We start from the raw sequence: 12,374 nt of genomic DNA on the forward strand, positions 1-12,374 counted from the left end.
AGAGTGCAGGTAGAGCTGGCTGGCTGAGCTCAAAGAAACAGCAAATTGGGGAAATCCTATAAAAAGGTCTTGGATGGCAAGACTACAGCCAGAATCACTGTGACTTTCCTTTCAGCTGAGCTCTTCAGCTTAAAATGGGAATCCAACCCAAAATTGTGTATCCTGAGCTCTCTGTTTAATAGCAAACTCTTATCTGCATGCAGCTGTTGCTCTGAAACTTGCTGCTTTTGGTTTTGTGGAGGAGAAGGAGGAGGTCCATATAACTTCATTTTCCTAAGCAGTCACAGTGTAAGGCAAGTCATGTACAGAGCTGTGCTCTGTGCTCTGAGCTGCTCTGGTTCAGTCTGGTAGCTCTGGACTGCCACTAATTTGTTGTTTCTGGGAAAAATACTTTTTTCCCCTCACTCTCTTTGCCTCTACTTCATCGCTAAGAAAGCACAGGAGACAAAGGTGCCAGTAAAATGCTTGATGGATGTATAAGAAAACTGCAGGGCCTCATCCCCACTGAGCAGTGAGGCTTTCAGACACAATGAAACCAAAATGCTCCAAAAAAATTAGTATTGGAATCTGACAATGGGAAGGAAAAGAACAGAGAGAGCACCTGGGCAGCACAACTCTGATTGACACTCCCCTAAACACTAAGAGTTAACATCTTCCTTTTGAAGGACACAGATTCCTTGGGGCTGTGGAAGAGGAGGGGAATGAAATCCTCTCTTGCAATAAGGAGGGGAATCTTGGAGCAACTGCCCAAAAAGTGTGTCTCCTTCGTCTGAGTCAGTAAAGAAACCGTGCCAAGTCAATGGGATTTATTTCAAATTCTGGCTCATTTTGACTCCTATTAACTCTAAATGAAGACCAGCTGGGATCAGCCTGCCTTCCCCAGCAGCAGAGCCTGCGAGGGCCAAGCAGCCCCTCAGCTGCTGGAGAGCAGCCTCAGTTGCTGCAAGCAGCAGTTCCCTTGGGGTTGGGAAAGCTCTGTGATTCCATGTAGGATGCACAGGACATGCAGGCAACCCTGGTCCACTCCAAAGGTTTTAATGGATTTGGTGGACTGAGTGACAGAGAGCAGAATAGCAAAAAAAGGTGTGTGGGGGGGAAGTCCCACAGAGTAATATCACCCCAACCACAAAATCCAGCATGTACCTCTCCATGAAGTGGAATGCTCAGAAAAGGCTGACCCTGGGGCCACCACCACTGATTATCAAAGCAAGAGGAGAAGCTGATTGCAGCTATGGGCAGAGGTGCCCAGGGATGAGCACGTTGGTTCTGGAAGGGGAAGCAGAGAGACCCAGGACTGCAGCTGCAGAGAGGCATGGCCCTCACTCTTGGTCTCACACTCTTCAAAGCAGAGGTTTTCAGCGTATTTCACTGCATTTCTGAGCAACTTTATTCACCTTTGATTTTTGATGCAGGACAAATACCTGCTTGTGGCTTTCCTGGGTGTTGGTCTCCACGAGTAATGATAGTCCAGGGCTGTAACTCAAAGGCACGCCATGGCCAAGTGCAAACACCTTCAGCTCTGGAAACTGGGCTCCAGTATAGGAACTGGCCCTGCTGATACAGCAGCCACTGGAAAGGACAGGCTGTAGGGAAGGGGATGTGGCCTCTTGTGATCTCCTGGCCCCTCTGCCACTGACTGACCTCCTGCATGACCCTGGGCAAGCCACTTTGCTATCTTGTGCATCTACTCCTAACACATAATTCAAGGGCAGGATTTGGAGTAACACTACTCATTCTCTAAGATTAAGAGTGTGAGGATCTCGCTGGTACCACTGCCACACTGCCCTCCCCTTCACACTGAGCCTGGTGCTCTCATTCCCTTCCTCTGCTCAGTCAAAGGGTGACCCCACACCCTCTAGCTGGGGGATTTAAAGAAATTTCTTTCAAGTAATTACTCCACAGACAGCCCATGGTCCAGGGCACAAAAACAGCTTTTCCAGGAAACAACAGCTCAGTACATTATCAAAAAAAACCCCATAAATTTCTGCATGGAGAGCAGAGATTAAAACCACTGGTGACTCCAGGATTGTCCTTCAGCAACCTCAGTGTTTTCAGGGAGCTGAATGCCATGGATGTGGTGCTGCCAGCTGTGGCTGAGCTCATGTGTATGCAGAGAATGGCTGGATTCAGTGACAGCAGAGCGAGGCGCTTTGTTGCAGAAAACCTTTGAATCATGTTTTCAGTGGCAGGAAACAGAAAAGAACAAAGAGCAAAAAGCACTCTGGGACAAATTCTGCTATAAGTGATGTTTGGACAGCTTTGTACAGCAGCAATGTGTTGGATGAAAAGAAGCTCCTGCCCTGCCCTGGCACTGCAGAGCCCAGACAGCAGCCCCATCTCAGCTTGGCATTGCTGGAGCAGCTCTGCTAGCTCAAAGCAGAAGGTCCATCCTGGCCAGCAAGCCCTCCCTCCACTTTAGGACTGTAGCCTGTAGATGAGAGAGAGACAAAACTGTGATGGGAAAGATCCTCAGGACACCATCCAGAGCTGTGTGTGGGGTTGCTGCTGCTCTGGGGAGCAACCACAGCACCAGAGCCAAGAGCCACGAGTTCACTCCATGCTCTGTACTGGGCTGGAGAGTAGCTTGATCTTGCGAGTTCCCTCAAAAAACCTTAGCTCTCCAGCCCAGCCCAGCTCTGTCACTCTACCCTCCTGAAGAGCAAATGAAAGGACTTGGATTTTGTTGCGCCAGAGCAAAAGGATTTACAGCCCTTCAAGCTCTTCTGGGCTGATGGTGCACATCTGCATGCCACAGCAGGGCCGGCAAATGCAGCAAGATCTTCTCTGATGTAATTGTTTATGGCAATTTAGACCATTGGAGTGTCTGGCTCAAATCTTTCTGAGTCCTGACATGGCTCAAATGACACTGCAGATAGGATTTCAGGTTAAAATTAAATTGGAAAGAACTCGACTCCCAGTTTTGCTGAACAATCAGGGAATTTCTTGTTTCAGAGCATGTTGTATTTCAGTACTTCCAGGCTCTCCAATTGCTTTCCTGGAACTGTAAACCCCTTGCTATCAGATGTCTGCCGTGTATGGCAACCAGCACGTTACAAAAACCACAGTGCAGAGCCACAGAGTGCAGCTGGAAACCCATCACCTCCCTCCTCCAACTGGCCTGGGCCTTCCTCAGCCACCGCTGGATCTGTCATCCTCCCAGGGAAGGGCTGAAATGCCACATTTTCTATCACTGCAGAGGTGAAGCAGCAGAGGGAAGCACTTTTTGGGGGAAGAGGTTGCTCTCAGGGCCCACTCCCCCGTGGCCAGGTTGTTGGTAGCACACCAGTGACTTGATCCCATGATACAGTGAGCAGCTCTGATGGGCAGTCAGATCCTTTGTGAATGCAGGTTACTCTCCAGGGATGTTCTCTGCGTGTTTGAGGCTCTGTGGCACTATTCCCTCACAGCCTTACAGATGAGCAGGTAAATCATCTTTTTATTTTGGCAAACCACACCATGACACTTGCACTGCAGATGGATGGATGCCTTGCCAGAGTTCACCAGGCTGTTGTATATTCCAGTGTCCCCACACGCTGAGGCGGATATCCTTGTTCTGCCTTGCCCATACAAAAAGTCTGGATTTCCAGCCAGTCTCTGAATGCAGATGCCCAAACAGTCCCTGGTGCTCTGCAAGGGGAAGAGATTTCCAGCCTTTTGTTGTTCAAACCAGAGGGCAAATGGCCATGTTCAGAAGAGAGTCAAGGTCAGGTGAAGGCAGCGAGTTTGTGTTAGATGACAGAAACCACTGAGAGGAGATAATATGTGGAATAATAAGCTCAGGAAAGGTACATATCTCTGGAAATTCCAACTGGATCTTGCACTGGTGCTCTGATTTCTCTCCTATGGCCAGGGGGACAACTGGCCTATTCCTCCACTGGGCAGGAACTGGGGCTGAACGGAGCAGTGTGAACTTGGACAAAGTGACCAAAAGATAGAGGATACTCATTTATCTCAGCTCCAGCTGCCTCAAGCCCTGCCAGCCACAGCTGTGAAGCTCATGGACCATCTCAGCTGCCAGGTTTGTTTGCTGAAATCCACTGGCATTTAAACACGTACAAACTACCCCTGGAGACTTGACTGGGGCCTCCCTGCTGCTTTTTGTTTGAGATTCAAAACCACAGTGGAAACCGTTTTTCAGATATGTTAATGCTGGAAATGGCTGAGCCAAGTTAAAGCTAAAGATCTCTGAAAAACGTTTCCTGAGCACAGAGGGAAGTTTGGTTGTGCCCAGGCAGTCATGTGCTATCAACATCAGGATGGCTCTCTGGAAGATGAAGCCTTGCTCAGGAAAGCCAGATGTGCCTCTGCTGACCCCAGTGATCATCAGGTGTCTCTCTTCTGCAGGACCCAAAAGGGCATCACAGACAGACCCTCTGTGCTTCCTCCAGCTTTCAAAGTTGCTCTGGGATAAACTCCTTCATCTGCCATCTCCAGGGAGCTCCAGGGCTGCAGACCCTTTAATCTCCTACCATCCTTCATGCTGGCCTGCTGCCACATTAGGTGTGAGCTGGTCATGCCAAATTCCCCAGCTCCTGTACCTGCTCTGCCAGCACCAGCCTCTGCTCCAGGCCAGGATATACAAAACAGGCTGAAAATGTACCAGCAGTGAGGTCAGATCATTTCAGAGCAATCTGGCACCTCATTTCCTACATCTGTCACAAGGACACTTGATAGGGAAGTGTCACATTCCTGTAGACATAAGCAAAATAAAGATTAAGACTAAACATTTCCTTGGCATTAAGGACAAACCTTCAGGACGTGGCATGGCTGCAGAACCTTGTGATAAAAAGGGTTTTTCCAGAGGCTGTTGCTGTCCATGGAGGGCATGTCCCTGTGAGTCCCCTCTCTGGAGTAACACAGGGACAAGCCAAGGTTTAGGAGAACCTTGTCTGTGTCCACAATCACAGACGGGCATCAGCTTCCTCAGACTAACTCCAGAACCAGAAGATGAGTTTCACACCCCAAATGGAGCTCAGTTTATTGGCACAGGTAACTGCACAGATTCTTCTGTGTGTTCTGCTAAGGGGCCAGAAGCATCAACATCTTCCCTGTCCCCTTTGTAGCTGAGCAGGATATCCCAACAAATTCTGGAGCTGAGGAAAAGCCCAGGAAAACATCAGTGGATCCAGGCAGGAATGTGGTGAAGGACTTGGGGGGGATCATGCCAGGAGAGGCCAAATGGAGATGCAATAGCTAAAGATGAAGTTCTTAAAACCACCTAAAGTGATTATTGGACAGCATACCACTATCACATCAGAAGTATTAAAACCATTCACAACAGGGTGGTGTGGAATCCCTCAGTATCTGCAGCACCCAAACCCAACATTCTCCCTCTGCCTTCAATCCCAGTGCCTCCAACACCTTCCCCAACCAATTTCCATGCCACCATACAAATCCTGGACAGGAGTTTGTCACCTTGACATCAGGTTTTGGGTGAACAACCTTCACCTTCCCCATGACAAGGTTTTTTGTTATCCTAGTTCAGTAGCCTGAAAGACTTCTGTGCATCCTGCCGTTTGTGGTGGGCTGTGCCTGTGGTGGCTTTTGCAGTGTGTCCTCCAGAGGATGGCTTGGCTGGATATTCCAGCTTCTATTCCAGATATTCTTCAGCTGGAAGGAAGGGGCTTGCAGTTATCTCTAGCACTTTGCACCTCTGAGCTGTAAACTTTATCTTGACAGAAATCTAAGGAAGATCCCAGTGGTATTTGTATTCTCCATGGGAATGTAGAATGAAATTCTTAGTAATGGGAAGAGGAAAATTATTTGTGCTTCTGTCAGAGGACTTCCATATTTAAATGACCTCACTGAGCACAGGAACACCAGCCTGTGGATTAGGTAACAGTGTCTGGCAGGGGAGGCAGCACTATCTGGAGCCTATGCAGGTCTGAAAGTCTGCCTGAGTTTAGGCATAAGGAAATACAAAGAAGTATATTAAAATAGTAGATGGAAATATAGCACTCTGCAGTAAAAAAAAATCCAAGCAAAAGGGAGTGATTATGAGCAGGAATCTTGGCTTTACTGACTCCTTTAAATAAAAAATAAAACAGAAAACAGCATCATGTTCCCAGGGACATGCTGGCAAACAGCAGGGATTGAGTCTGAGGGAATCTGTATTTTATACTTTATAACTTAATATGGCTTTTGCATGATTTTAGTATTTTTATTGGTTCCTAAAACATACACAATATAAACACATGAACCAGCCAGAAGCACAGCACATGGAGGGTGACTGCCCTGCTGTGCCAGCCTGCAGCTGGGAAGGAGCTAGGGTGTGGGGACCACCCTTGCCTGTGGTATGATCCCAATCCTGAAAGGGCTCCCTGTTGGGTACAGGGGCCTGTGGCCAAGGGTGGCCTTATTTGGGCCAGGGCTACAGGATTTTTCTGCACATTTATGGTGCTGCACTAAGTACTAAGCCAATGTTTCCACTTTCTAGTCGAGTCAATGCTCAAAACCCAACCTCAGCCCAAAAACAACACAAATCCATCTCTTTGGCTGCTTCCATCCCATCACACCTTTCTCCCTGCCCTTCCTTCAGGCAGCCACAACACCACCAAAAGGAAAATCAGCGTTTCACTGTGGAGCATCCACCCAGGGCTCGGCGGTACCTGCCGGTCCTGCTGCTTCCCACCCAGCCTGGGCTGGGATTTCAGAGCTGCCTTTAAACTTGGCCTTCTTGTTCCTTTTCCACAGAAGTGTGGGGTTGGAGCTGGTGTGTTGCCCAGCTGCATGAGGTAAGACACGTGCCACAGGGGAGCAGGACATCCCACTGAGCTGGGCTACCTTTCTGCTGGATGAGCCTTGATAACTCTGATCCAAGACAATAATCACAATGAATAAAACATGTCATCAACCAGATAAACTCCACATTTCAAGCAGAAAGGCCTGGCTTGCAGAGCAGCCCACTGGGGCACTGGGCAGAACCTTCTTCCACTTGACACTGCCCTTCTTCCTCTCATCTCAGAGTCAGAATCAAACCTTTTCTTTCTATAGCACCAAGATCAGACCTCCAAGTGAACCAGACATGCCCAGAATATTCATTGAGGATTCAGGAGTCATATCCTGGTGATTTCTTCTCGTTGTTTTCTATATTTAATGGGGAGTCTTAGAAAGGGAGACCAGAAGCAAGCAAGGAACCATCAGAGAAGGCTCAAGTGGCCAATTCCAAGCTCCAGGCCCAAGCCAGCTGTGGCAACAAGAGAGAAATCAGCCCCTCTCAGTCCTCTGGGTCTCCCCCTCTAACACCATGTGTTACAGATATGTGGGAGGGAGACACCATTTCCCAAAGCCTGTGGCAGACCAGATTCACATTCTCAAGTGTGAATCCTATTTGAAAGACCAAACCATCAGCTGGAGATAGTTTTTAATGAAAACAACCCACTCCAGCATAATGTTTATGACAAGTTCCATCTCAGGTGACCTCCTGCCCTGAGCAGTGTCCTGGTTCACAAAGTCATCCCTACAGGGAGCCCACGGGTCACCAAGGGCTGGTTTCACAGACTCACTCGGACACCTGGGATGCCGGGATATCCTGGAGGTCCTTCCTTTCCCTTCAGTCCTTCACTGCCTTTCTCTCCTTTCTCTCCTTCTGGGCCTTGCTCTCCTTTGTCTCCCTGTGGAAGAGAAGAGGGTGGGAGGTTTTCATACCCACACAACACATGGGTCTCTGTGCAAAGCTCTTGCAAGGGAAAACCCCACCACATAATTAATATTTCAGGAGTCTGAGAGGAAGAGAGCCTGCAAGAAAAAGGATGAATGAGGATGAGTCATAATACACTTGACATTTAAAAAAAGGAGCAAACCCAGGTTTCTTTTCTTACAATCTCTTGGCTGAAGGAGAAAGAACTCCCCCATTACACAGAGCAACCTGAACCCCTTCGCTTCTCCTGCATTAAGGCCTGAACCTCCCACGTGAATGAGGCAGGCAGACAAGATTTGAAAGTCCCCCTTGCCTCATCCAGAAGCTCTGAGCTTGGGATGCTGAAAGACTTTTAACAGGATGAGTTTGTCTGGAGCAGCTGCTCGGCTTCTGCTGCCAAACAGAAATCAGCCCAGGGCTCCAATAAACACTTTGTGAAACTGTGTCACTGTGCCCTGTAAAGCATCTATGGCCTGAGCAGTGGGTATCCTGTCAAATCACTGCTCTGACAATTACAGAATCATAGAATCAAAGAATCATTTGGGTTGGAAAAGACGTTTAAAGCAAATGAATCCAAACTTCAACCCAGCAGTGACAAGCCCACCACTAAACCATGTCCCCAGGTGCCACTTCTAGAGACAGTGACTCCACACTTCCTGTTCTAATGCCTGGCCACCCTTTCAGTGAAGAAATTTTTCCCAATACCCACTTAAAGCTCCCCATGTGAAACCAGTCGTTGAAATTTATGAAAAAATCTGGCAGATAATACAATTTCGGTATTTGGCAAGATCAACCAACTGAAACGCAGACCAGAAATACAATCATAGAAGTGTAAGAAGTAAATTTATAACTGCTTTTCTTTTATCAAGATAAACATTGTAAATATTTTGTATTATTCACTATTACCACTCAAAATTATATGGAGACAATGATAAAGGCCAGCTTTATTCTGAGAGCAACATGAGCAGCCAAGCAGCCTTGAACTGAACCATTTTCCTCTTGCACCTGTGTTGGGAGAGCTCAACAAGATCTCATCTGGTTAAAGAGCACAGACACATCTGGTTAAGTGTCCAGAGACACATTTGGGGTGGAAAGAGCTGGTTTGGTTCAAGAGCTCCTGGGCACAGCCAGCAGTGCAAGAGAATACAGAAGCCTTGATTGTCCTTAAGGAAGAGATATTTGGTCCAACTTTCAGAGATAAGCAGAAATAGACACACATGGCAAATAGTTTAACTAGAAAGAAGCAATAAACTGCATTGTTGTGGGATGGGCTGCTCTTTCCTTCCATGGAACAAAATTGTCGGTCTGTTTGGAAAGGCTGGCTGTGCAGGGACAGGAATCAGAGCCCTGTGCCAAAGGCAAGGTAGCAAACTCACAGCAGTGAGATACAGAATGAACCCTGAGTGAGATCCTGGGGCTCTGCCAAGGGAAGGGGATCTGGTTTCTTTACTCTCTAACATTGTTCTGGTCAGTGGTGCAGGAGAGAGTGATGGACAATTCTTGATTTCCCTTGCCAGGCCCAGGAATTCCTGATTAGTTGGAAATTTGATCTGTAAAGACTCAAATGAAACAGACAAATTGTTGGAAACTAGATTTTTAAGAGGTTGACCTTTTTGGAGATCTGATCAGATGCCAAAAAACGTGGGTAGAGGAGTGAAACAGGAGGGGTTTGTTATGTGTGCTTGCAGAAAAAAGTCTTTATAGATTGCAGGGCAGAGGCCTATTCCACAGAGGACCCAATAATTCCCTTGGCCTCATCCCAGCTCTGGGAATCACAGGGACCTGAGTGCACAGAGATGTGTTTGAGAGCTGGAACTCCATGGCAGTGAGGTTTACCTTGATCCCATCTGGCCCGAGCTGCCCGCTGTCCCCTTCCAGCCCGGGCTCTCCCTGTGGACAGAAGCAATCACCATGAGGCTGTGCCTAAATGTGCTTTCCCCTGAGCTTTCTGCAGCAGCAGCCAGGCTGCAGTGATGGGAGCCCAGCCCTGCCCTCCAACACGTGTCCTATCTCATACCCTAATGCTGAACAAGCTCATCCTGGAGCAAGAGCAGCAATTCAGCCTCTTGCTCTATTCTGAGCCACATTTCTGCTCCATGGGCCCGCTGCTGCCTGCAGGGAGCCCTCCTTCCCTGTGGGAAAAGGAGCTCGGTCTGAATTCATTTAACCTGAGCCTTCCTCATCCTGCTCCAACAACTGACCTCAGTCCTGGGAAGGCACACAGCCCCCACCAGCCTCAATCCACACATTCATCCATCCCCCTCCCACGCCTGCACAGTGTATCCAGTGTTCCCCTGCCTAAAGCTCCTTCTGCTCCAGCATCCCAGCGCTGCACGGACACAGCCTCTGGCAAACAGGAGGGGTCTGTTCCCACAGCTGTTCCCACACTGCCCCTTTCACACTCGGTGTCACATCTGAGAGGCTCAGAGAGACTGGTGAGCTCGGGCTGATGGGCTCTGTGAGGAAGGCACTTCCCCACAAGGCCAGCAGGGTTACGGGATGCAGAGAACAGGGTCAGCATGTCCAGGTTGTGGGAGAGCAAGGAGAGAACCTCTGGGGAACTGATGAGGCACAGAAGCCCCGCCAGAAGGTGACCATACTCACTCTTTGGCCAACGAGACCTTGCTCTCCAGGGATTCCTATCTGGCCAGGATCACCCTAAAAGGAAGGAAGCACATACAGGGAAACAAGCTGGTTACTGAAGTGAGGGAGCATCAAGTACTTCCCATGGCACTCCTAATTCTGACTATTTCTTTCCTTCTCCCACACAGACACCTTCAGCTGAGTTTTCAGGGGGGTTCAAAGGCCCAGCACAGGGGCAGTGCATAGGGGCAGCCAAGGACACATCTCACAGGCTCTGCTGCAATGATGCTTGGCAGGACAGGGCTCACAGAGGGCTCTGAGCTGCCTGAAGCTCCTGATCCAGAAGGCATTCTCTGGCATGGTCCTTCACAGACAAGTAGCAGGGTGGGTGCAATGTGGTGTGTTGGCAGACATGACCAGAATGAGGGAGAAAAAAAACCAAGCAGTTCTTTCAGCCCCAGTTCCAGAAGAACCTGAATATTTGAGAGCAGTTAAACAAGAGAACAGAAGGTGGTGGAGCTGGCAAAAAAATGGATCTTGCCAATGTGGCAGTGGGGATAGGATGGCCATAGGGCAGTTCTCTCCCATGTGTGCCCACCCAACGATCTGCTTTGCATGGAAGAGAACTCAGGAAATGCAGAGCATTCAAGGGAAAAAGGTTTTGAGATATCCATAGACCACAGTAAACTGCTCTGCACAGACCAGTCTTGGTCCAGCTCCTTCCAGCTTGGAGAAGGAGCAGGATGGGACTCTCACTCCACAGCTTCCCAGCAAGGCCAGCAGGTGAAGGGGTGTCTGTGCAAATCATCATGTCCTGCTCCAAGGAGGGCCAGCCAGGAGCACTGGAGCTGAAACACTCATGCACTATCAGGATGCCAAAGACACGGTAGCTCCAGTGAAGTGTCAGAAGATTTGCCAAGGAAAACATGGCAAAGGATGGGGTGGGGGGTGGGACTGAAGAGCAGCACAGAGGAAATTGCATTTAATCCCCAAATAGAGTTTGTTCAAAAGCTCTGCTCACAGGAACAAATCTTCAGACCAAGGGGGTTAGGATTAAATAAAGCCCCCTCTGAGCTGCTCAGCATTGGGATTTTACTCAAAGAAAGAGATGGCTTTTGTGTGGACAAGAAGGTGCATTCATGGTCTGCAGCAGGGCACCTTCCCCCTTAACCATCAGAGGAGTTCAGTCCCCAGAGAGCTGAGGCTTGGAAACTGTGGCAGGACCTTGTTTGAGTGTTTGAGGGTATTTTTAAGTCTGAGACCTTCCTAAGACTCCTCTAGTTTCAAATTAGAAGCTGCCTGGATCTCTGAGTCTCAAGGACTCTTCTCTCCATTGAGGTTTTGGATCTGCAAAGAGTTGAGCTTCACTTGCAGGGTCCTTCACAGCTCTTGAGGCACAGGATCCCTGGGATGGGGCATCTCCCCAGCACTGACAGCCTCTCCCTCAGGATAGGGTTCAGGAATTTGTAAAAATTGCTAAAATTAACTCAGTTTTAGGTTTTTAAAACTTTATCTGTTATTGAATGCACTGTCTACTTTGGCTGCTGGAGGGTAAACCTGCAATGTCACTCAGTCCTTCAGGAACATAAATTGCCATTTATGTCCCCAGTCTGACAGAGAAATTGCACTCAGGGCTTTTCTTACCTTCATGCCAGGTTCACCTGCAAGACCAGGTTGTCCCATTGAGCCTGGCGGTCCCTGGGCAAAAAAAAATAAACAAAAAACCCCAACAAGATAATGAAAAAACCCATTGTAATGAAGCAGAAAGCAAGATCAAAGACATAACTCCTTTAGCAGAGCTCTCCTGGGACAGCCAAGCCCTGGTTGCAATGCAATTACCTCCCTGGAGCTGGCTCGGGGTCCACAGCATCAAAGAGGCCCCTGGTGCCTGGATTCTGGGAGGGCTCTGATCAACTCTCACACCTCCCTCTCCCCAGCCTCCTCTGCCAAGCACCTTTCTCTGCCTCCTTCCAATCCCTCTGCTTCCTAACGTCAGTAACCCCACCAGGGAGAGCACTGGAACCAGCTGGGATGGAAGGGAAAAGGTGCAGAATTAGACTTGGAAGCTCTTTGCAAGGGTCCAGCAGGCTGGGCTGGTACAGTGGGTAACAGGAATGTTTGGCACTGCTCTTGCTCTTGCTTCCTGCAGCCC

The 12,374-nt window shown here is 48.8% G+C and overlaps 1 protein-coding gene across 1 annotated transcript in view; it reads right to left on the reverse strand.

Moving 5' to 3' along the window:
* Window positions 1-12,374, reverse strand: part of COL27A1 (collagen type XXVII alpha 1 chain) — a 138,982-nt gene that overhangs the window by 25,648 nt on the left and 100,960 nt on the right. Inside the window, exons 34-37 of the mRNA XM_062505443.1 lie at window positions 11,867-11,920; window positions 10,244-10,297; window positions 9,476-9,529; window positions 7,506-7,613 (exon numbers count right to left, since the gene is read on the reverse strand). Coding sequence (XP_062361427.1) covers window positions 7,506-7,613; window positions 9,476-9,529; window positions 10,244-10,297; window positions 11,867-11,920 — 270 coding nt within the window. The remainder of the gene's footprint in view (window positions 1-7,505; window positions 7,614-9,475; window positions 9,530-10,243; window positions 10,298-11,866; window positions 11,921-12,374) is intronic.

Source organism: Cinclus cinclus, chromosome 19 (assembly GCF_963662255.1).
Source record: "Cinclus cinclus chromosome 19, bCinCin1.1, whole genome shotgun sequence".
Taxonomy (NCBI): Eukaryota; Metazoa; Chordata; class Aves; order Passeriformes; family Cinclidae; genus Cinclus; species Cinclus cinclus.